At 48.5% G+C, this 21,914-nt stretch overlaps 1 protein-coding gene across 3 annotated transcripts in view; it reads left to right on the top strand.

Annotated features, from left to right (window-relative positions):
• Nucleotides 1-21,914, top strand: part of UBE4B (ubiquitination factor E4B) — a 128,691-nt gene that overhangs the window by 77,435 nt on the left and 29,342 nt on the right. For all 3 annotated transcript variants that reach the window (XM_017346595.3, XM_008265943.4, XM_051858091.2), the window contains 10 exons: nucleotides 3,297-3,438; nucleotides 4,382-4,482; nucleotides 7,440-7,554; nucleotides 11,449-11,532; nucleotides 14,373-14,429; nucleotides 14,881-14,997; nucleotides 15,093-15,191; nucleotides 16,409-16,522; nucleotides 17,903-18,101; nucleotides 20,826-20,964. In XM_017346595.3, coding sequence (XP_017202084.1) covers nucleotides 3,297-3,438; nucleotides 4,382-4,482; nucleotides 7,440-7,554; nucleotides 11,449-11,532; nucleotides 14,373-14,429; nucleotides 14,881-14,997; nucleotides 15,093-15,191; nucleotides 16,409-16,522; nucleotides 17,903-18,101; nucleotides 20,826-20,964 — 1,167 coding nt within the window. The remainder of the gene's footprint in view (nucleotides 1-3,296; nucleotides 3,439-4,381; nucleotides 4,483-7,439; nucleotides 7,555-11,448; nucleotides 11,533-14,372; nucleotides 14,430-14,880; nucleotides 14,998-15,092; nucleotides 15,192-16,408; nucleotides 16,523-17,902; nucleotides 18,102-20,825; nucleotides 20,965-21,914) is intronic.

Below are 21,914 nucleotides of genomic sequence, written 5' to 3'. Positions count from 1 at the left end.
GTTGAGCCACTGTCTGCATGCCAGCATCCCATGTGAGTGTCTGTTCTAGTCCTTGCTACTCTAATTCTCATCCAGCTTCTTGCTAATGTGCCCAGGAAAGCAATGGAAGATGGCCTAGGTTTGTGGGCCCCTGCCATCTACCCATTCACGTGGGAAACCTGGATGGAGTTCTGGCTTCTGGCTTCGGCCTGGCCAAGCACAGGGCCATTAGGCCATTTGGGGATAAAAGATTTCTCTCTCTCTCTCGTCTCCCTCTTTTTCTGTAACTCTGCCTTTCAGAGTCATTTATATTAGAGCCACAGACAAAGTGAGGGAGAGACAAAAAGAAAGGTCTTAAATCTGCTGGTTCACTCCCCAAATGGCCTCAGTGGTTGGAGCTGAGCCGGTCCGAAGCCAGGCACTTCCCCTGGGTCTCCCAGGCGGGTGCAGGGGCCCAAGTATTTGGTCCATCTTCCACTACTTTCCCAGGCCATATCAGAGAGCTGGATCAGAAAGAGGAGCAGCTGGGACTAGAACTGGCATCCATATGGTCTGCCGGCGCCATAGGCAGAGGTTTAACCTCCTATGCCATAGCACTGGCCCTTCAAATAAATAAATCTTTATTTATTTTAATTTTTAAAAAATATTTATTTATTTGAAAGTCAGAGTTACACAGAGAGAGGAGAGGCAGAGAGAGAGAGGTCTTCCATCTGCTGGTAAACTCCCCAATTGGCCACGACGGCCGGAACTGCGCCAATCTGAAGCCAGGAGCTTCTTCTGGGTCCCCCATGCGGGTGCGGGGGCCCCAGGACTTGCGCCATCTTCTACTTCTTTCCCAGGCCGTAGCAGAGAGCTGGATCAGAAATGGAGCAGCCAGGTCTTGAACCGGCGCCCATATGGGATGCCGGCGCTTCAGGCCAGGACGTTAACCCGCTGCACCATAGCACCGACCCTAATAAATAAATCTTTAATAAAAAAAGAAATCATACTTCAAATTTGGAATTAGAAAAGTTAAAAGGAACGTCTTGCTGAGAATGGACTCAGAGGAATGGCAGTCGCGGGAGGCAGCGCCCTCTAAGGAGTTTCTCCGCTGCCTGTGGACCCACATCCAGCTGTCTCCTTGCAGCTGTCAGGGCCGCTCGCTGTCAAACACAAGATACTTTTCATTTCAGACATCTAAAAGTGCAAGGAATATTGGGCCTATTATCCAGGAAACGTAGAGTTTAAAATTTTCATTCTAAACAAGCAGATGATATATTTTCATTGTTATCTACGAGAACTGCTCAGAGGAAAGTTAGCCTCAGCGATGCACAGATAGAAGCCTGCATGATCAGAGTTCACGTTTGGGAAGTGCCGTGAATATAGTCAGGAGACAGTAACGTCAGGGGAAGAGTCTCAGCTTGAAACACAGCGCGCTGCAGGTAGACTGTCTCTGTTTCCCTCTCTTATTTGTCGTTTTGTTATCCATGTGTTGCTTTTTCTGAGCTTTCTGTTGTCAGACCAACTAGCAGATACCAGATCCTACCATTAATTAGCACAGTGTACCAAAAACTATCAGACATGAGCATTTTGTTTTTGTAGGATTTCCTTCCCATGTTGGTGAGCTGCTTTGTGGTTGGCTCAGTTAACCTGCCCAGGTGGCTGGGAGTCGGCGGCCTTACTCCTGTGAGTGCCCCACAGCCTCGCCTGCTCCGTCCCCTCCTTGCAGACCCAGATTTTAGGTCATAGGAGCTGAAACTTACGAGGCTCTGGGCTGAAAGCCTAGAATTTAAAGTTTGTGCTGTTTTCACCTTCTTTACTGAAATGCCTTCATATCACAATTTCACTTCAAGGTTAATTGTATTTTTCCTGAAATTCTAAGGTCAGTTATGTATGTATTCCAGAATGAGTTACGTGGATCTGTCTGTGTGTATAACATGCCGATCTCTCAATTCTTCTCAGTTCTTTTAGTTTAGTTTATTATTTTTTTGTTAACTTCTCAAGCAATGTGGTTTTTCTAAGGTTTATTTAATTGAAAGGCAGAGTTCCAGAGAGAGGGAGAGAAAGAGAGAGAGGTGTTCTATCTGATGGGTCACTTCCCAAATGGCTGCAATGGTCAAGCAGAAACCAGGAGCCAGGAGCTCCATCCAGGTCTCCCACCATTACTTGGGCCGGCTTCCATTGCTTTCCGAGGCACATTGGCAGGAAGCTAGATTGGAAATGGGACAGCTGGAACGCAAACTGGTGCTCATGTGGGATGCTGGCACCACAAGCAGCAGCCACAGCGCAGGCCCTTGGTCCTGTATTGTCTGCCCCAGGTGGAAGCCAGCAGGTGCTTCAAGCTGCTCGTGTTCTTCCCCCCTTCTAGCATCTTCACTTGGGATTTTTTCAAACTGAGATTACGTTTTCACTTCCTCTTCATTTTAAACTCTCAGCTGCTTTCTGTGTCGTGATTAATTTCTTCATATCTTTTGTGTATACCAGTTAAGTCTGCAAATTAAACACCAGATCTGGTATATGACCTGTCAGTGATTGAGTTTAAATTTCCTCAAACGTAACCCTTGAGAATATCTTTGGGTTCTGTCTCAGAGAATAGTTATGACTAATAACAGCAGTGTTTCCTGTTGTCACTGCTCATATTCCCCAGAGTGCTTGCTCAGGATTTCATGGAAGCCTCCCCACAGGTGAGGCACAGGCTGTGGGCTTGGGTAACAAGCAGTGAAGCCGGGACTAGAGCCGGGTCTGGTTTTTCCTGTTACAGGGGCATTGTTTTAGCCAGAGTGCTTTGCTTTTTCACAAAGCAAAGAAACAGTTTTGGAAATGTTTCTGTGGATAGCATTAACTGGATGTTCTTCTTAAACTCTAATCCTTTTGCCAAATGCTAGAAGGTGGCTTTTGAAATCTCCTAGAAGCCACGAGGATGAGGGATAATTTGTGAGTCGCTTATAAACTTCTCTCCTAAAGAGTTGACTTACAGCAGTATCATAATATGGGTTTAACCTGCGGGGCTGCCTGAGTGACACTGTCAGTGTGGTGTACACACAAGGCACATCCTGTCAGCGGCTTCATGCGTGGTAGCCGTTCTTAGTCCTGCATTTATAAGGTGTCGTCCCTACTGAGATCAGACTCCCTTCTTAGGTCTATAACACGTCTGGCAGAAGTGACTGTTCTGGGGCGTGGAACAGGCGGACGAGCAGTCGGCTCCAGTGCGGGCTGCATGAGCGTTGTGCTGTGTCGTGGGTGCAGGGGTCCTAACAGGCTTTCTGCTGCAAATGCAATGACAAAGGGGCCTCAGCGAGAGCTGGCGAGTCAGCTGGTTTTTTCCTTCTTCTCCAAAGTTTGGGAGCCTCTGGTGGAGCAAGCAGTTGGGATTCCTACAGTGACCATTTTACCATTGAAACCTGCAAAGAGACCGATATGCTGAACTACCTCATTGAGTGTTTTGACCGAGTTGGAATAGAGGAAAAAAAAGCACCAAAGGTAATACGAAGCCAATTCCCCCCCCCCCCCCAGACCCAGACTATTTGTTTGGTAAATGGTCTTCTCTCCACCCCTGAAGAACATGGATTTGTGTTGTCTGAGCAACTACTCTGTGCCCCATATTATCCTAGGAACTTGGGGTGTCTTAATGAACAAGAAAGATCCCTGCCCCCTTGGAACTCACACCCCAGTAGAGCGGAGAGGGGTGAGGGGTGAGGTCAAAAAGTGAACCCAGGTGGCCTGGCCTCAGAGTCCTTTCTCTTCACCATACCTGCAGTTGGGTGCCAACCACGATTTTGATGGCCCCAATAACTTTTGATTGTCATAACCCTTACCGTCACGTTACAGAGTGACTGTCGACTGCGAGGAGCTATGGGGAGTCTCCCTTAGCTTGAATTCTCACAGTGTTTAATTAGTCCAGTTGGAACCCAATACAAGACAGGTGCTGTTTGTTCCATTATATAGATAAGCAAATAAACGTGAGAGCGATGTTGTAATTGTCCAGAATCACGTAACAAGTTCCAAGGCTGAACTGAAACTCGGGAAGCTGCATTCATATATCATAATATCATAACCTGGGTTTAACCTGCGGGGCTGCCTGAGTGACACTGCGTGCTGTCTGACTTCAGTGTTTTTTATCTCCTGCACTTCCTGGTCACAGTTTCACAGTAGGAAGGAGTCCAGTTGTCCAACAGCCTTTGGTTTGCTGTTTGTGAAAGGCCTCTTTGGAGTGGACACCCTTAGCAGGAGCAGACGCACACACGTCTCCGGGGCTTCCGCGCTCCTCCCAGACTGCGGTTTCAGCAGCAGGGGCCCCGCCCTGGGAGGAATAAAGGAAGAGCAGAGCGTGCCGTTTGTGCGCTTGACCTTTTCTGGCTCCTCCCAGTTTGCAGTCGAGAGATGATTTGTGTGCTGTGTCCCTGACCGCCCCTCTCCTTTGCAGATGTGCAGCCAGCCCGCGGTCAGCCAGCTCCTGAGCAACGTCCGCTCACAGTGCATCTCCCACACTGCGCTGGTCCTGCAGGGCTCCCTCACGCAGCCCAGGTATGGGGAACTGTTCGGTGCACGCAGCTTTGCAGGGAGCAGACTCTGTCCATCCGTGGATATCAGGTGGTCCAGCCACTTTGCGCCACCGGGGATAAATCCCTTCCTTGCTTGTAAAGTGGAGGGGTGTGTTAGTTAAGCGCTGAGGTTCCTTTCTTCTAAAATACTGTGAAAATGAAACTCTACCTCAGCTTCTAAAGTAGTACAAAGCAATTTTTAAACATAAATTTAGGTGTATTTTAAGGGTGCTGTATGCTTTTTGAAACGGACTATTGATGAACTATGTGGGTGTCAGCACTGTGGCATAGCAGGTAAAACTGCCACCTGAAGTGCTGGCATCTAGTATGGGCACTGGTCAAGTCCCAGCTGCTCCACCTCGAATCCAGCTCCCTTCTATGGCCTGGGGTAGCAGTAGAGGATGGTCCAAATCCGTGGGCCCCTTCACCCACATAGGAGACCTGGAAGAAGCTCCTGGTTCTGGCTTCAGATCAGCGCAGCTCTGGCCATTGTGGCCATTTAGGGAATGAACCAGTGGATGGAACCTTTCTCTTTCTCTCAATCTCTCTCTCTCCACTTCTCTCTCTGCCTTTCAAATAAGTAGATCTTTTTTTTTTTTAAAGATTTATTTATTTATTTGAATGTCAGAGTTACACAGAGAGGAGAAGCGGGGGGTGGGGGAGGCTACCATTTGATGGTTCACCCTCCATTTGGCCGCAGCGGCAAAGCTGTGCCCAACTGAAGCCAGGAGCCTCTTTGGGTCTCCCACACAGGTATAGGAGCCCAAGGACTTCAGCCATCTTCTACTGCTTTCCCAAGCCATAGCAGAGAGCTGGATCAGAAGTGAAGCAGCTGGGTCTCGAACCAGTATTCATATGGGATGCAGGTGCTTCAGGCCAGGGCATTAACCCGCTGTGCCACAGCACCGGCCCCTCAAATAAATAGTTCTTTTGAAAAATAAAAGAAATATATGGACATCATTGCTGAAAATTAGCAATTACTTTAAGTGCAGCTGCTTGAAGGGCATGGAGGTCCTTGAGGGAACACTGGTTCCTCACTTTCCACAGGTGGCACAATTTCTGTTACTCAGTACTGGTTTTTGTTGTTGTTGTTGTTGTTTTTTTTTTTTTTTTTTGACAGGCAGAGTGAACAGTGAGAGAGAGAGAGACAGAGAGAAAGGTCTTCCTTTGCCGTTGGTTCACCCTCCAATGGCCGCCGCGGCCGGCCCGCTGCGGCTGGCGCACCGCACTGATCCGATGGCAGGAGCCAGGAGCCAGGTGCTTCTCCTGGTCTCCCATGGGGTGCAGGGCCCAAGCACTTGGGCCATCCTCCACTGCACTCCCTGGCCACAGCAGAGAGCTGGCCTGGAAGAGGGGCAACCGGGACTAGAACCCGGTGTGCCAGCGCCGCTAGGCGGAGGATTAGCCTAGTGAGCCGCAGCGCCGGCCCTGTTACTCAGTACTAAAGAATGGTGGTGGAATGCGGAATTTTGGAATCACCCAAAGTGATATACTTGTTTATATTTGTTTCTGAGAGTCCCATAAAGCTGTGCAAAAATAGCTAAAGGAAAGATGACATGGCCACATTTCTTCATTCTGGTTGGTCTTAGATTACTTTCTATACCATAACTGTATGTTTCAGAACTTTTATAGAGATGAGAAAAATTATATACATGTACTAAAGCTTTTAAAGTGTTTCAGACTAGGGACAGACATGGCACAGCTGCGTGTGATGTCGGCATCCCATGTGGGTGCTGGCTCAAGTCTTGGTTTGCTCTACTTCCAGAGAGCTCCCTGCTAATGTGCCTGGGAGGCAGCAGAGGACGGCCCAGGTGCACCCACGTGGGAGACCCAAATGGAGCTCCAGGCTCCTGGCTCCAGCCTGACTCAGCCGTGGCAGTTGCAGCCATTTGGGGAGTGAACCAGCAGATGGAAGACCACTCTCTCTCTCTCCCTTTCTCTCTGCCACTTTGTCTTTCAAAGAAATAAGCCTTTTTTTGTTTTGTTTTGTTTTGTTTGAGAGGTAGAGTTATAGACAGAAAGGTCTTCCATCCACTGGTTCACTTCTCACATGGATGCAGTGCCTGGAACTGAGCCACTCGGAAGCCAGGAGCCAGGAGCTTATTCAGGTCTCCCATGTAGGTGCAGGGGCCCGAGGGTTTGGGCCATCCTCCACTGCCCTCCCAGGCCACAGCAGAGAGCTGGACTGAAAGAGGAGCAACCGGGACTAGAACCTGGCGCCCATATGGGATGCCAGCGCCGTAGGCAGAGGATTAACCAAGTGAGCCATGGTGCTGGCCCCCAAAATTAGAAGTTTTTTTTTGTTTGTTTGTTTGTTTGTTTTTGACAGGTAGAGTTATAGACAGGGAGAGACAGAGAGAAAGCTCTTCCTTCCGTTGGTTCACTCCCCTAATGGCCTCTACGGCTGGCGCTGTGCCAGTCTGAAACCAGGAGCCGGGTACTTCCTCCTGGTCTCCCATGTGGGTGCAGGGACCCAAGCACTTGGGCCATCCTCCACTGCCCTACCGGGCCACAGCAGAGAGCTGAACTAGACGAGGAGCGACAGGGACTAGTACCTGGGTGCCCCAGCCAGGACTAGAACCCGGCGTGCTGGCACTGCAGGCAGAGGATTAGCCAAGTGAGCCATGGTGCTGGCCAAAATTAAAAGTTTTAAAAAGACCACAGCTAATCTTTTTTCCCTGATTTGGATGAGGCATAAACTGATGAAGGAAATATGGAATACTTCATTTTTAATGGGCTCTGTATAGAAAAAACTTCCTGTACATATTTTCATTTAAAGGCCAAGAAATGATCACTGATGCCAAGAAAGGTTGACTCTTGCTTGGAACCATTGTGCAGATGCCGGGGAGGCTTCAGGTTGGCTTTGGGCTGGGCAGTGTTGCTGACGTGACGTCCCTGTGCTTCCGTCCTTACACGGCCCCGGCCTCTGGGGGTCCGCAGGTCCCTGCAGCAGCCGTCCTTCCTAGTGCCGTACATGCTGTGTAGGAATCTCCCCTACGGCTTCATTCAAGAGCTGGTGAGAACCACGCACCAGGATGAAGAAGTGTTCAAGCAGGTAGGTCGAGGGTCTGCCCAGCTTCTGAACACGCCGTAGTGGGAACGTGGGTGTGTGGTGTGCCGGAAGACCAAGCTCAGGTGCCGTCTTTACGGAAATCAGAGTGACAGCTGCATTGTTCAAACATGTGCCCGTCTCAGCCGCTCCCTCAAGCATCCGGTCTGTGGACAAGCTCTGTAGATGTGCTTTGGAGAATAAGAGAAAGCACGGGAGGCCCTGTGCCTGATTCCATGGCGCTTCTAACCCAGGAACACAACCAGCATAAGGCTTCATGAGAGATGTGAGAAGATTAATTAGCGACCAAAGCAGTGCAACAGCAGTGTGCACGGAGCTGGGCTCACTGTCCTCTGACCAGTAAACCGGGAAGGGCAGCTGGCTCTTCCCCACATACCTGCTCAGAAAGGTTTCTTTCAAGGCGGGACTTTGCCCTGAAAATCTTGTTGGCTCTTTTGTGGCCCTGTGTTGTAACTGAAGCCCTGTTGCCTCGGGTTTCCCTTTGTGAGCACAGGACTTACAAAATACTCCTCACGTTTGCTGTACCATCATTTCTTTGCCTATGACTAGAAGCAAGGATAGTAGCTCTAATTGGTGCGATTCCTTTTGTTTATTTTATACCTCATAGCATTCATAACTAATAAATGTGAAGACCTTTGTTTCCTTGGGAATTATATTTTTAGCAGTCTCTAAAATATTTGTAGCAGAGGAATCCAGGATTCCAGAATAGAAATTCCAGTCAGTGTCATGTGATCTGTCTGGTATTCATTACCTACTTAGAGTAAATGATGATCTGGTTGACTTACAGGAATATCAAAGGCAGCCTAAGTGAGTCACCATTTTTTGTTTGTTTGTTTTAAAGATTTACTCAGAAGGCAGAGATCTTTCATCCACTGGTTCATCCCCGAAATGACCAAAACAGCCAGGGTTGGGCCAGGCTTAAGCCAAGAGCCTTGAACTCCCTTCTGGGTCTCCCGTGTGGGTGGTAGGGGCCCGAGCATTTGGGCCATCTTTAGCTGCTTTTCCGGGCGCATCAGTAGGGAGCTGGATCAGAAGCATGGCAGCCGGGGCTGAAACTGGCGCTCAGTGGGATGCTGTGATGCAGGCACTGGCACAATGCAGCCCCTTACTTACTCTTTCTAAAGAAGAAAGGTCGGGCCAGCTCTGTGGTACAGCAGGTTAAAACTCCACCTGTGACAACAGCATCCTGTATGAGCATCGATTTAAAGCCCAGCTGCCACACATCTGATCCAGCTCCCTGCTAATGCACCTGGGAAAGCATTGGAAGATGACCCAAGTGCTTGGACCCCTGCCATTCCTGGAAGACCCTGATAGACTTCCAGGTCCTGACTTTGGCCTGACCCAACCTTGGCCATTTGAGGAGTGAGCCAGTACATGGAATCTCTCTGCCATCCCCCACTCCCCTTTCTGACTTGCAAATGAATAAATAAATCTTTTTTTTTTAAACTAAATGAATTCTGAAAAATGAATGTCTTTGGAGTTTTAAGTGAAGCACTGTGCAATAGTGGGCCTTAATTAGAATACTTTCCCTTTTCAAAAAGACATTATGTGAGGAACCCAGAGTGGTTTTTTTTTATTTTTATTTTTTTATTTTTATTTATTTATTTTTTTTTGACAGGCAGAGTGGACAGTGAGAGAGAGAGACAGAGAGAAAGGTCTTCCTTTTGCCGTTGGTTCACCCTCCAATGGCCGCCGCTGCTGGCGCGCTGCGGCCGGCGCACCGCGCTGATCCGATGGCAGGAGCCAGGAGCCAGGTGCTTTTCCTGGTCTCCCATGGGGTGCAGGGCCCAAGCACCTGGGCCATCCTCCACTGCACTCCCGGGCCACAGCAGAGAGCTGGCCTGGAAGAGGGGCAGCCGGGACAGAATCCGGCGCCCCAACCGGGACTAGAACCCGGTGTGCCGGCGCCGCTAGGCGGAGGATTAGCCTAGTGAGCCGCGGCGCCGGCCACCAGAGTGGTTTTAACAGTAGAAAATCCGTGTTATCATAACCAATATGAGTTAGGAAGTCACCCCTGCGGTTAACATGAATCGAGGTGAAACTTGCATAGTATCAGACTCACCACGTTCAAGAGTACAGCACAGCGGCCTGTAGCAGGTGCTTGTGCCTGCCCCACCACAGACCCCGTTGTTTTAGGCACAGAATTCCGACTTCTCACCGCTCAGTCTTGAATGCCCGTTGTTTCCTCTTTTTGCTATCTTGTGTTTTATCCACAGAGGAACGATGAATGTGATGGAGCTGCTGAATTGAAAACTAGTGTTTTATCTTTCTGTCTTTACAGGGTGGCAAAGGAAATTACTAAGTCTTTTTGAAATTTGTGCCTTTAAGATTTGTGAAGTTCCTAGATAAGTAGCAGCTAGCATTTAGGTTTAAAACTGAATACTTTCGGCATTATTATTGGTGCTGGGAGGTATTTATTTGAAAATAAATGAATTATTTAAAGTATGTTGGTCACAGAAATAATACGTCTGACTCCTTGAAAAATATTGTATTTAGTAATATTTTGTATGTTTATTATAATTTTTTTTAATTTTACTAATGAATATAAATTTCCAAAGTACAGTTTATGGATTACAATGACTCCCACCCGCAACCCTCCCCTTTCCCACTCCCTCTCCCCTTCCATTCACATCAAGATTCATTTTGTTTATTATAAATTAAACCTTATTTGCACAAGAGGATAACCTGAAAGATTGAAGATGTCTTATTTATAACATTCTTGAAGATAATGTTTGGAGGTTTTCCTAGATGACCAATTATGAAATTTAATTTGGGGATTCTGGAACTTGTGTTTGTCTTTTCTGCTTGATTGCAGCCGCGGCATTCCCTACCGCACACCAGAATATTACTTCTCCAGTTTGAGTGAGCTTATGAAAGCACACTGCCTCTACCCCGAGTAGTTGAGTCACAAGCAAGCATGGTCTGCCCCAGAGCCGTGCTGGCGACTCAGAATGCTCCTGGACACCATGTCATCCAGGGCGCCCTTTTTGGTCCTGTGCTCTTTAAACAGGAAGCTGTCGGTGTGATGGGATGAAGGGAGTAGGAAAGGGAATTTTCCAGGTTTCCTGTGACTCTGGTCTGCTCCCTTTGCAGCGCGCTGGCATTCAGATGGCCGCGTCTTCTACTTAGCGTGATTAGTCTTGAATCCCAAGCAACTCCCGTAAATACGCTGACGAGTGATTGCATTGGGAAATCGGAGTGGGAGCTGTGCTGAGCAGCTCTTGCAGTGTTACCTGGTATTAATGGTCAACTTGCACAAGTAAATTTGAGCGCCCTAAAGCTCTAGTATCCAACTAATGACTTGTTGACTGCACACATTATGTGTGGAGGTACGGTGTTCCAACTAAATCCTTCTTTTTCAACCTCAGCAATTTCCTGTTGTGTTTTTTGTTCGAAATTAAACTTAATAGCGATAATGTCCATTATTTGTCCTTATTTTTGTCAAAATGAACAGAGACAGACTTTTTAAAAGTATTGATAGAGATGAGAAAGTGTTGGGGTATTTAATGTAGCTTCTTTCCTGGTAATCAAGAGTGTGTTAGTTGCAGGGATGTGCAGGGTTGAGGTGACTAGAGCCAAGACCCCGGTGCATCCTTCAGCCGCTCCACATACGTGCATTTCTGCCGACTCTCTGGAAGGAGTGCCAGAGCACCAGGATTCACCTGTGTGTCCTCACGTCTGGGAAGCGGCTGCATTACCTTATGGGTAGAATTCTGTGAAAGGACAGGGCAAAACCACAGTTGAATTCTAGTGCAAGAGAGCTGTTCCTAGGGAGAGGGCAAAAGTGTCTGGACATTCAGCTGTAGCGCCTTCATTAACAATGATTCCCACTCTTGAATTTTTCTTAAACTTAACTTTCTGATTTTTTTTTTCTTATAGATCTTTATCCCCATTTTGCAAGGCCTGGCTCTTGCTGCCAAAGAGTGCTCCCTCGATAACGACTACTTTAAATACCCCCTCATGGTAAATCTTTGTTCTTTTTCTATAACCTATTCAGTAAATGTTTTTCTTTCAGATTATTTTAACATACGCTTTTCTTTCAGGTCCGTGATCAACCTCATATTCAAATTAAACATGAAATCGCTGTGTTGGCCGTGCAGGGAGGGTGTGCGGTCTGGTCTCAGAGAAAGCAGCGTTAGCACAGCTAGTTCACGTCCCCGGCACTCCACATCATTGAAACGGGCTTCACCGCGGTGCGGCTCTGGGAAGATGATCAGTGGAGTTCCTCCACCGCTCCCAACAGTGAGCGGACTGTTATGTGGGATGGAATTGTGTTATTAAAAAATATTAGAAATGCAACTATAAGCTAAAGTTTTACTGAGAAAAATAATGTACTTTCATTGTACACAGAATCTCAGAGTCACTCCCTGTTTCCCAAGGAAAGCCTGCAGCCTTGGGAATCTGCTTAGCTCCGTGAGGCATGTAGAGCAAGTATCAGTGTAGACGGGACCTTGGGCCAGCTTCTCGGGGTGGGGCTTGACTGCTGGGAAAACCCTGGTGTGGAATGATGAGGCTCTTTTCTGTTCTTTTGAAATTTGAGGAAAAAAAAATTTTTTTTTTTTTTTTTTTTTTTTTTTGATAGAGTGGACAGTGAGAGAGAGAGAGAGAGAAAGGTCTTCCTTTGCCGTTGGTTCACCCTCCAATGGCCGCCGCTGCAGCCGGCGCACCGCGCTGATCCGATGGCAGGAGCCAGGAGCCAGGTGCTTTTCCTGGTCTCCCATGGGGTGCAGGGCCCAAGCACCTGGGCCATCCTCCACTGCACTCCCTGGCCACAGCAGAGAGCTGGCCTGGAAGAGGGGCAACCGGGACAGAATCCGGCGCCCCAACCGGGACTAGAACCCGGTGTGCCGGCGCCGCAAGGTGGAGGATTAGCCTATTGAGCCACGGCGCCGGCTGGAAAAAAATATTTTGACTTATTATAGAATATTTTTCATTCAAGACGTGTAAGGGAAAAAACAAATACCAAAACATAAAATTAGTTTACTCCTTACATAAACAGAATCTTGTGTAGATTGAAGCTGTGGTTCAATTTTTATTACCATAAATTTTCACTCTATTCCTCTTATTCATTCTGGTGATTTGATTCTGTTGTACCATAAATTCATTACTTCCTGAAGACCTGTTCCAGGCCAGCACTGGGAGCACAGGAGCTAGCGAGGCATGGTCACTCTCCTCTACTGAGAAATCAAAGCACAGCGAAACAGTGGCGTGATTCCACATTTTTTTTTTTTTTTTTTTTTTTTTTTTTGACAGGCAGAGTGGACAGTGAGAGAGAGAGACAGAGAGAAAGGTCTTCCTTTGCTGTTGGTTCACCCTCCAATGGCCGCCGCGGCTGGCGCACCGCACTGATCCGAAGGCAGGTGCCAGGTGCTTCTCCTGGTCTCCCATGGGGTGCAGGGCCCAAGGACTTGGGCTATCCTCCACTGCACTCCCGGGCCACAGCAGAGAGCTGGCCTGGAAGAGGGGCAACCGGGACAGAATCCGGTGCCCCAACCGGGACTAGAACCCGGTGTGCCGGCGCCGCAAGGTGGAGGATTAGCCTAGTGAGCTGCGGCGCCGGTCCCTAATAAGTTCTGTTAATCCGTACACATTGTTCTGTCTGTGGCAGACAGAAAAGCAAGTAGAATAATCTGATTGAGTTCAGTGGTGGAATATTTTAGTGAGCCCAAATTATTGCGTCAGTATTCCTTATGGGATTGTTGAATTTTCAGTTGTGGTTTGAAATAGCTTACATTTCGGTGAGGAGCTGTTAGTGTCAGCTGGCAGCAAGATGTCCTTGGTCAGAGGACACATGCTTGCCATTGTGGTAGCTGAATCACTTTATTTTGAACCATTGCTGATGCTTGTGTAATGAAAATTGGGCAGTGAGCGCGGATGCAGTAATGACAGGCAGGAAGAGGAAGGCTGTTGGGCTGAAGTCAGAAATAACTGTGATGATTCTGTAGGTCAGTGGTGCCCACTGTGCTGGAGCCAGCTGGGGACCTTGGAGGAGTGCTGATGCCGCACTCTCAGCCTTAGATGCTGTGCTGCCTCCTCGGGGTGTGGCGTGGCTGTGGGGTTGTCCAGGGCTTCCCTGGAACCCGCCCGTGCAGCACAGTTCGGGCGCTCCTGGCTAGACAGGCAGCTTCTCCAGACGAGCCAGAGCCTAAATGCATCATCCAGAAGCTTCCTTCCGGCAGCTGCTTTAGCAACTGCAGTAGCTGTGTCTAACTCGCAGGGAAACTAAATCCACCATCCAGCAAATAGTGTTTGATAGACTTACCGTAGCCCTGTCCCAGCTGTGTCGGTGTCCCTAAAAACTGTCCTCCACGTTTCTCTAAGGTGAGAGTGACTAGAGCACCCGAGGAAGGGGGAGTTCTAGAATGACCAAGTAACCTGGCCTGCTCTGAGTGAGATCGCTTCTTAAGTTAGAATTATTGATAGGTTTATCACTGGCAAGCCTCGCCGTGTTAAGTTTATGAAGCAAGTCTTTTTACCATGGAAAGATAGAAGGTGAAAATGTCTTCTGTGTGTGTGTGTATAAATATATTTCTGTGTGGACATGCACAAAAGCATGTCTGGAAAGCTGTTAATGAAAATATCAATAGCCCTGATGTGTGAGGGTCACGGGTGACTTTGGTCCCATTGTATGTGTCTTGTTTTATTTGAAGTTTTCGGTGATGAGCGTGTACTAGTTTATGAATCAGGAGAAGTAGTGAAGCTGCTGCCATCTCCCCCTTTGGTAACAGCCGCTCCCTGATGTACACGTGGCTGTCAAGTCAAGGTGACAGACACTGAAATACTCTCTTTGATCTTTCTTCCAGGCATTAGGTGAACTCTGTGAAACCAAGTTTGGGAAGACGCACCCTGTGTGCAATTTGGTAAGTGCCTCTGGGGCGGACTTGCATGCTGTCCTGACTGTGTCATGACTCAGAGGCCTCGGCTTTTCTCCGAGGACGTAGCATTTCCTGCAAGGAAGTTGTTTGTTTTCTCCCGCGGCTCGGGGGGCTGAGTGTCGGGCACCCAGAGTGAGCCCTGTGGGGATAGCTGCTGCTGGTGCTTCAGGGACTCCCGAGTGGTTCGTTGGGACTCCACCAGAGTCTCTTGAAACATAAAAATCCCAAGACTGTCCTTTGTCTCACCTGCTTGAGGTGAGACAATGCCCACAGGGCCCTACCATGTGTGCACCGTGTTTGAGGATGTGACGCGTCAGCCATCGTTTTGCTGCCCGAGAACCTCGGAGCAGGCAGCTGCTGGCGAGCGCTGTGTGAGACGTCGTTTGCCTCACTGCCTTCGTAGCGGCCTTAGCGGCCTCTTCCACTTCTCTCCCAGGTTGCCTCCTTGCCATTGTGGTTGCCGAAACCCTTAAGCCCAGGCTCTGGGCGGGAGCTGCAGAGACTCTCTTACCTGGGGGCCTTCTTCAGCTTCTCTGTCTTCGCCGAGGACGATGTAAGTACGGGGCCGACTGTGCTTTGCTGCACTGTGTTCGAGCTCCATCCCTAAGGTTCCTTACGTTGATTGAGTTGTTTTCCTTCTCTTTCCAGGTTAAAGTGGTTGAAAAGTATTTCTCAGGGCCTGCCATCACCCTGGAAAACACTCGTGTTGTTAGCCAATCACTACAGCATTACTTGGAGTTGGGAAGGGTAGGTAATTTTTTTTAAAGATTTTATTTATTTATTTGAGAGGTAGAGTTACAGACAGAGAGGGAGAAACAAAGAGAGGTCTTCCATCTTCTGGTTCACTCCCCAAATGGCTACAACAGCCAGAGCTGGACTTACCCGAAGCCAGGAGCTTCTTCTGGGTCTCCTCTACGTGTTCAGGGGCCCAAGGACTTGGTTCATCTTCTGCTTTCCCAGGCTGTTGGCAGATCAGAAGAGGAGTAAACAGGGCATGAACCGGCGCCCCTGTGGGATGCTGGTGCCATAGGTGGAGGCAGAGCCTTACTGTGCCACAGCACTGCCCGCCAGTAAACTAATTTTGATCATGGAAATCAAGTAAGAAAGGCCATGTTATTAAGCTTGTACTTACTTACTTCTCCACTCCAGTGCCTTGACACAGTTCCACTTCGTGTGTCCTACTTGTAGTAAGACTTTCCTAAAATGAGTGGAGTTGGAGAGGAGAGAAGGTGGAAATTGGGCTAGCGATTCTTTTTATTTTTTTACGATTGATCGATTTTATTTATTTGAAAGGAAGTCTTCTTCCATCTGCTGGTTTACTCCCCAAATGCCCACAACATCCAGGGCTGAGCCAAACTGAAGCCAGGAGCCCAGGACCTCGGTCTGGGTCTTCCATGTGGGTGGCAGGAACTCCAGTACTTGAGCCATCATCTGGTGCTTTCCCATGGGTATTATCAGGGAGCTGAATCTAAGCAGACGAGCTGAGATTCAAGCTAGCGCTCCAATATAGGATGCAGGCGTTTAAACTGTGTTGCAACACCCACCCTAGACAGCTGTTCTTAATCTGTGCCACCACAATGCCATCCCCTCCCTTTAAAAAAAAATATTTGTTTGAAAGGCAGAGTGATGGAGGGAGGAGGAGAGGCAGAGAAAGAAAGGGATCTTCCATTCACTTGCTCTCCAGGCCAAAGCCTGGAGCTCTGAACTCTTGGGGGGAGTGGTCTCCCACGTTGGTGGCAGGGGCTCAAGTACTTAGGCCATCTTGCACTGCTTTCCAGGCTCATTGGCGGAGATCTGGCTAGGAAGCACTGCAGCCGGGACTCGAACCAGTGTCCTGACTTGGAATGCCAGTGCTGCAAGTGGTGGTTTAACCCACAGCATGGCCAGCTGTTCTTGAAGTCAGAAAGGAATTATCTTTAAAATAAAGTTTTAATATTCTTCTCCTTTTTTACAATAAATTTCAGCAAGAGCTTTTCAAGATTCTGCATAGTATTTTGTTAAACGGCGAAACCCGTGAGGCCGCTCTGGGTTACATGGCAGCCGTCGTCAACGCCAATATGAAGAAAGCGCAGATGCAGGTAGGACTCCCAGAGGCTCCTCTTCTGTTTGCGTGGAATCCTTCTTCACACCCAGATTTGTTTCTGGGCGTTGTTCTCAGAGTCGGGGCTGTAGCAGTGAGCACAACAGATAGGCTGCCTGCTTTGTGGAGCGTAAGCTCCTGGGGTCAGTGCGGAGGCACATGAACGTGTTCCAGAATCTGTGTTCAGATGAAGCAGAGGCAAGGCCTTGAAAGCAGCTGTGGAGGGCTCAGAGGCAGGGCCGAGTGGCTGTGTTTTCTGGGGGTAGGGAAGGCCTCTCTGAGGCGGTACTGAGAAAAGAGCCAGCCCCTACAAGGCTGCAGAGAGGGCTTTGGACACCCACGGCAGGCGCCAGGTGGAAATGAGCCAGCTTTGGAGCAGGCCCAACACGCAGGCCTTTGTGCCTACAGGATGATGAACAGGAAAGAAAAAGGCAGGCCCTGGGGAGTGGGCGCACCAGGCTGCGTCACGGGGGCTGGGGGGTGAGGGAGGAGGAGTCGCGGCTTGCACGGCAAGAACCGGTGGGAAGGTTTGTAGCGTTGCATCTGCAGGATCTGCTGTGTGGAGAAATGACGCAGCAGGAGCGGGGGTTGGGGCAGACCTGAGAGGCCGGGTACAAGGTCATGAACCCGGCTGTCCGTCCTGGTGAGAGAGGCTGGCTGCTGAGGCTACTTGGCAGAGTAGAAGAGGTCAAAGTGCGTTCTTCCCAGAGTATTAGTAAACGTTAAATGAGTGATTCAGCACTTACATTCAAAAACAAAAGTGACCTCTGTCCTTGGCTCTACCCTTTACTGGAGTAGGAACCTATCTAGTTGCTTCTCTGTGCCTCAGTTTCCCTTGTCTGCTCAAAGGGGATAATAGTAGTGCCTAACTGCTGGTGGATCTGTTTGATATTTAGCTGTCAGCATCGTGCCTGGTCCAGTGTTAACTGCCACCCTGGTGATCGTAGGTCACTGATGCCGGACTGTGCTGCTGCCGTTGGTAGAGAACCTGTCGGGTGGTGACAAGTGGAGCCAGTTGCTCTCATGCTGTTGAGGGGAAATGAAGAGAAAGAAAGGAGCATTTGTTGTGCTTCTACTAGAATACTAATTTTAAGGCTCTTGGGCAAACCAGTTCAGTCCCTGAGTCCTTGTTTCGTCCTCTGATAAGTGAGCAGCAGCATCGCTGACCCCTGACTCAGTGTGGAGACCCCGGCGAGGTTGTGTGCGGTGATTCGTGGACACGTGCTGCTAGAGGGCCGGCAGTGAGGGCGTGTGTGACCCCTCTTTGTCTTGAGGATGCTGTTGTTTTTGAATGTTCAGTCTGCTTTCATATAAATTGGGCAAAATTTCCATTCCAAGTGTTACTTTGAATTCTTTTTTTTTTTTTCATGCTTCACAGACAGATGATAGATTAGTATCTACAGACGGATTTATGCTGAATTTCCTTTGGGTACTACAGCAGCTAAGTACAAAAATCAAGTTAGAAACAGTTGATCCAACGTATATCTTCCACCCAAGATGCCGGATTACTCTCCCCAATGATGAGACGCGCGTGAACGCCACGATGGAGGACATGAGCAGCTGGCGGGCTGAGCTCTGTGAGTGCTGTCCTTGAGCCCTGTCTGTGCATCCTCACGGGTTGTTCTCACCTCTTACTAATGTGAATTTGTAAGACGGAGATACACAATAAACATAAACACACTAAAAAATTCTTACTTTGAACCAGCCAACATAAATAGATAGAACGGGCCGGCGCCGCGGCTCACTAGGCTAATCCTCCGCCTAGCGGCGCCGGCACACCGGGTTCTAGTCCCGGTCGGGGCGCCGGATTCTGTCCCGGTTACCCATCTTCCAGGCCAGCTCTCTGCTGTGGCCAGGGAGTGCAGTGGAGGATGGCCCAAGTCCTTGGGCCCTGCACCCCATGGGAGACCAGGAGAAGTACCTGGCTCCTGGCTCCTGCCATCGGATCAGCGCGGTGCGCCGGCCGCAGCGCGCTGGCCGCGGCGGCCATTGGAGGGTGAACCAACGGCAAAGGAAGACCTTTCTCTCTGTCTCTCTCTCTCTCTCACTGTCCACTCTGCCTGTCAAAAAAAAAAAAAAAAAAAAAAAATAGAACAAATGAAAGGAAATGTATTGTTCTGAGTAAGGGGTAAAAAAATATATAATAAAAGCAGTAGAACAACTCAGGTCTCTAGATTTTATATATACCATTAAAATCCTCATGAAATATTTCACAGATGTTGACAGGTTGATGGTTTGAAAATCCATTGATTTCTTCTTGTTAATAAGGCATGTGACTTAATGAGACACACCAAAGCCCTGTGACACTGACTTTCTAAAATAATATAAAGTGGGACTGGCACTGTGGCATAGTAGGTTAAGCCTCTGCCTGTAGCACCAGCATCCTATATGGGTGCTAATTCAAGTCGCAGCTGCTCCACTTCTGATCCAGCTCCCTGCTAATGGCCTGGGAAAGCCAAGGAAGATGGCTCAAGTGCTTGGGCCCCTGCACCCTGGTGGGAGACCCAGAAGAAGCTCCTGGCTTTGGATCAGCCCAGCTCGGCCATTTCAGCCATTTGGGGAGTGAATCAGTGGATGGAAGGACCGCCCCCCCCCCCCCCCCGCCCGCCTCTAACTCTGCCTCTCAGATAAATAAACTTTTTTTTTAAATAATAATAATACAAAGTGATTCATAGACTAGGATGAATCCCTGCAAGTCCCTAGTTACCTGGCAGTGATGGGATCCTGGACAGATGTACCCATTACAGAAAGAGGTGTTGGGTGTTTTTGTTTTTGTTTTTAAGATTTTGTTTTATTTATTTGAGAGGTAGAGTTACAGACAGAAGGAGAGACAGAGAAAGGTCTTCTGTCCACTGGTTGACTTCCCAAATGGCCACAACAGCCGGAGCTGAGCTGATCTGAAGCCAGGAACCAGGAATTTCTTCCAGATCTCCCACACAGGTGCAGGGCCCAAAAACGTAGGCCATCCTCTACTGCTTTCCCAGGCAATAGCAGAGAGCTGGATTGGAAGAGGAGTAGCTGGGACTTGAACCGGTGCCCATATGGGATGCTGGTGCCACAGCACGGCCCCTAGAAAGATGTTTAAACTTGCTGGTGAGAGCTAAGTACCCAGTGAGCAATAAAGTCAGTTTCTGATTATCATGTATACTAATGGCTGTTGGTAGAATATCAGAATCACACCTCATAGACTAATAAATTCTAAAAGAGTCAAAGGGTTAAACATTTATTTTTTAAAATCCAATTTAAAAAATTTAGAAAATTGAGCAAAGAGTTTGACCCAGCTGTGAAGCAGAAAGAAATTTATGAACTGAAGCATATCCTCAGAGATAATAAGTATGTTTCTTGATGTGTCAGCGTAACTTTCATAGAATGAGACAGAATGAATGTGTGAAATGAAAGATTGACTAAGAACATTCTACTCGATGTAATAGAACTTGTGAATGTGTAAAGACAGAAGTGCATCCTCCCAGGAGATAGTTTTCTTTTACTTCGGAGAAACCGTGAACAGTACTGTGTGTGTCATTGGGAATCAGACACACTTGGGGAAACAAAGTGCAAGATACAAACTGAGGGAAAATCAGGTTGCCATCATGTCTACAAATTAACCAAAACCTGCGGGCTGACATAGAATGTAAGCTTGCGAGGAAATGGGTGACATTTAATCAATATTATTCACAGTGTGTCAAGTGGATTCTGGAGGTTCATAGCAAAAATTCTTAACGCTGGGTGCAGGTGGACAGGAGGAATAACTCCTGACATGATGAACCAGGAGATAGCAGTGGTCAGTAACGGTCAGTAGTATACTTTTTTTTTTTTTCCTGAAAGAGTGGACAGTGAGAGAGAGAGGGACCGAAAGAAAGGTCTTCCTTTGCCGTTGGTTCACCCTCCAGTGGCCGCCGCGGCCGGCACATCGCGCTGATCCGAAGCCTATTGTTTATAAACCAAAAACCAGAAACAACAAACGTGCAAGGAAATAGCTGTGGTATCTGCAGCTGATGAACATAATTTAGTGCCATTTAGAGACTTAAATGAGACTTGTATTGAATGATACAAATGGCTTTGTGAAATGCATCAGGAAGACACATCACAAATGATGGCCATCTGTGTAGATGCTGAATCACGGGACAGAGGACCCGGTCATTAAATGCACTGCTGCTCTTAGGACATAGTGTGTAATTTTAACAAGTGTCCCTAAACTTCCTGAAAATGAAGGTATTGCTTTTCTCTCCTACATAGAGCTTCCTGCCCCCGATTTAGATACGCAATGCGTTTTACTCAAGGAATGGTGTTTTTTCTCCTAGACGGTGATCAGCCTCCATTTTCTGAGCCGAAATTCCCCACTGAGTGCTTCTTTCTCACCCTGCACGCCCACCACCTCTCCATTCTTCCTAGTTGCCGTCGCTACATCCGCAGGCTCCGAGCCATCAGGGAGCTCAACAGGTAAGTGCGTGGTGCCACGTGTGGGATGGTTGCCTGAGTCTCCAGTGTTCTCACGCACCGCCAGCTCTGTTGTGGGGTAGCACGTGTGTTACCACGTCCTGCCTGCCTCCAACCCCGCGTCCGTGTTCCTCAGTTGTTCAGGGACCTTTACCTGGTACCGGATCCAGATGTTCATTTCTGAGAGTCTGAACCGTGACAGCCCCGGCTGTTTGAGGTTACTGTAGACTCCACTAACTCTCTGGACACAACCTCACCAGGAGGCCTGCTGAGGATCCCCTGGTGCCAGAAAAAGAGCCTGCCTCCCTCCCTTGACTGTGAAAGTGGTGACCATGGTTTCCTCTGGTAGGCAAGATCACCTTCTTCCCACAACGTGTAACCCCCTTGCCTATTGTCCTGTGGCATGTGGATTCTAGAATGACCACAGAGCAGTGTTTGTTCCAGTTCAGTATAGTTGGTTTTTTTTTTTTAAGATTTTATTCATTTATTTTTAAAATATTTATTTATTTACTTGAAAGGCAGAGTTACAGAGGCAGAGAGAGAGAAAGGTCTTCCATCCACTGGTTCACTCCCCAGTTGGCCACAATGGCCAGAGCGGTGACGATCCAGAGCCAGGAGCCAGGAGCTTCTGGGTCTCCTGCATGGGTGCAGGGGCCCAAGCACTCAGGCCATCTTCCACTGCTTTCCCAGGCCACAGCAGAGAGCTGGATGGGAAGTGGAGCAGCCGGGACTTGAACGGGTGTCCGTATGAGATGCCAGCACTGTAGGCAGCAGCTTTTACCTGCTGTGCCATGGCGCCAGCCCTGATTTTCATTATTTGAGAGGCAGAATTGTAGACAGAGAGAGGAAGAGATGGAGAAAGAGATCTTCATCCATTGGTTCACTCCCTAAATGGCCACAATGGCCAGAGCTGGGCAAATCTGGAGCCAGGAGCCTCCTCAGGTCTCCCATGT

The sequence above is a fragment of the Oryctolagus cuniculus genome, chromosome 7, assembly GCF_964237555.1.
Source record: "Oryctolagus cuniculus chromosome 7, mOryCun1.1, whole genome shotgun sequence".
Classification (NCBI taxonomy): Eukaryota; Metazoa; Chordata; class Mammalia; order Lagomorpha; family Leporidae; genus Oryctolagus; species Oryctolagus cuniculus.
This window is presented reverse-complemented; position numbering and strand designations above follow the sequence as displayed.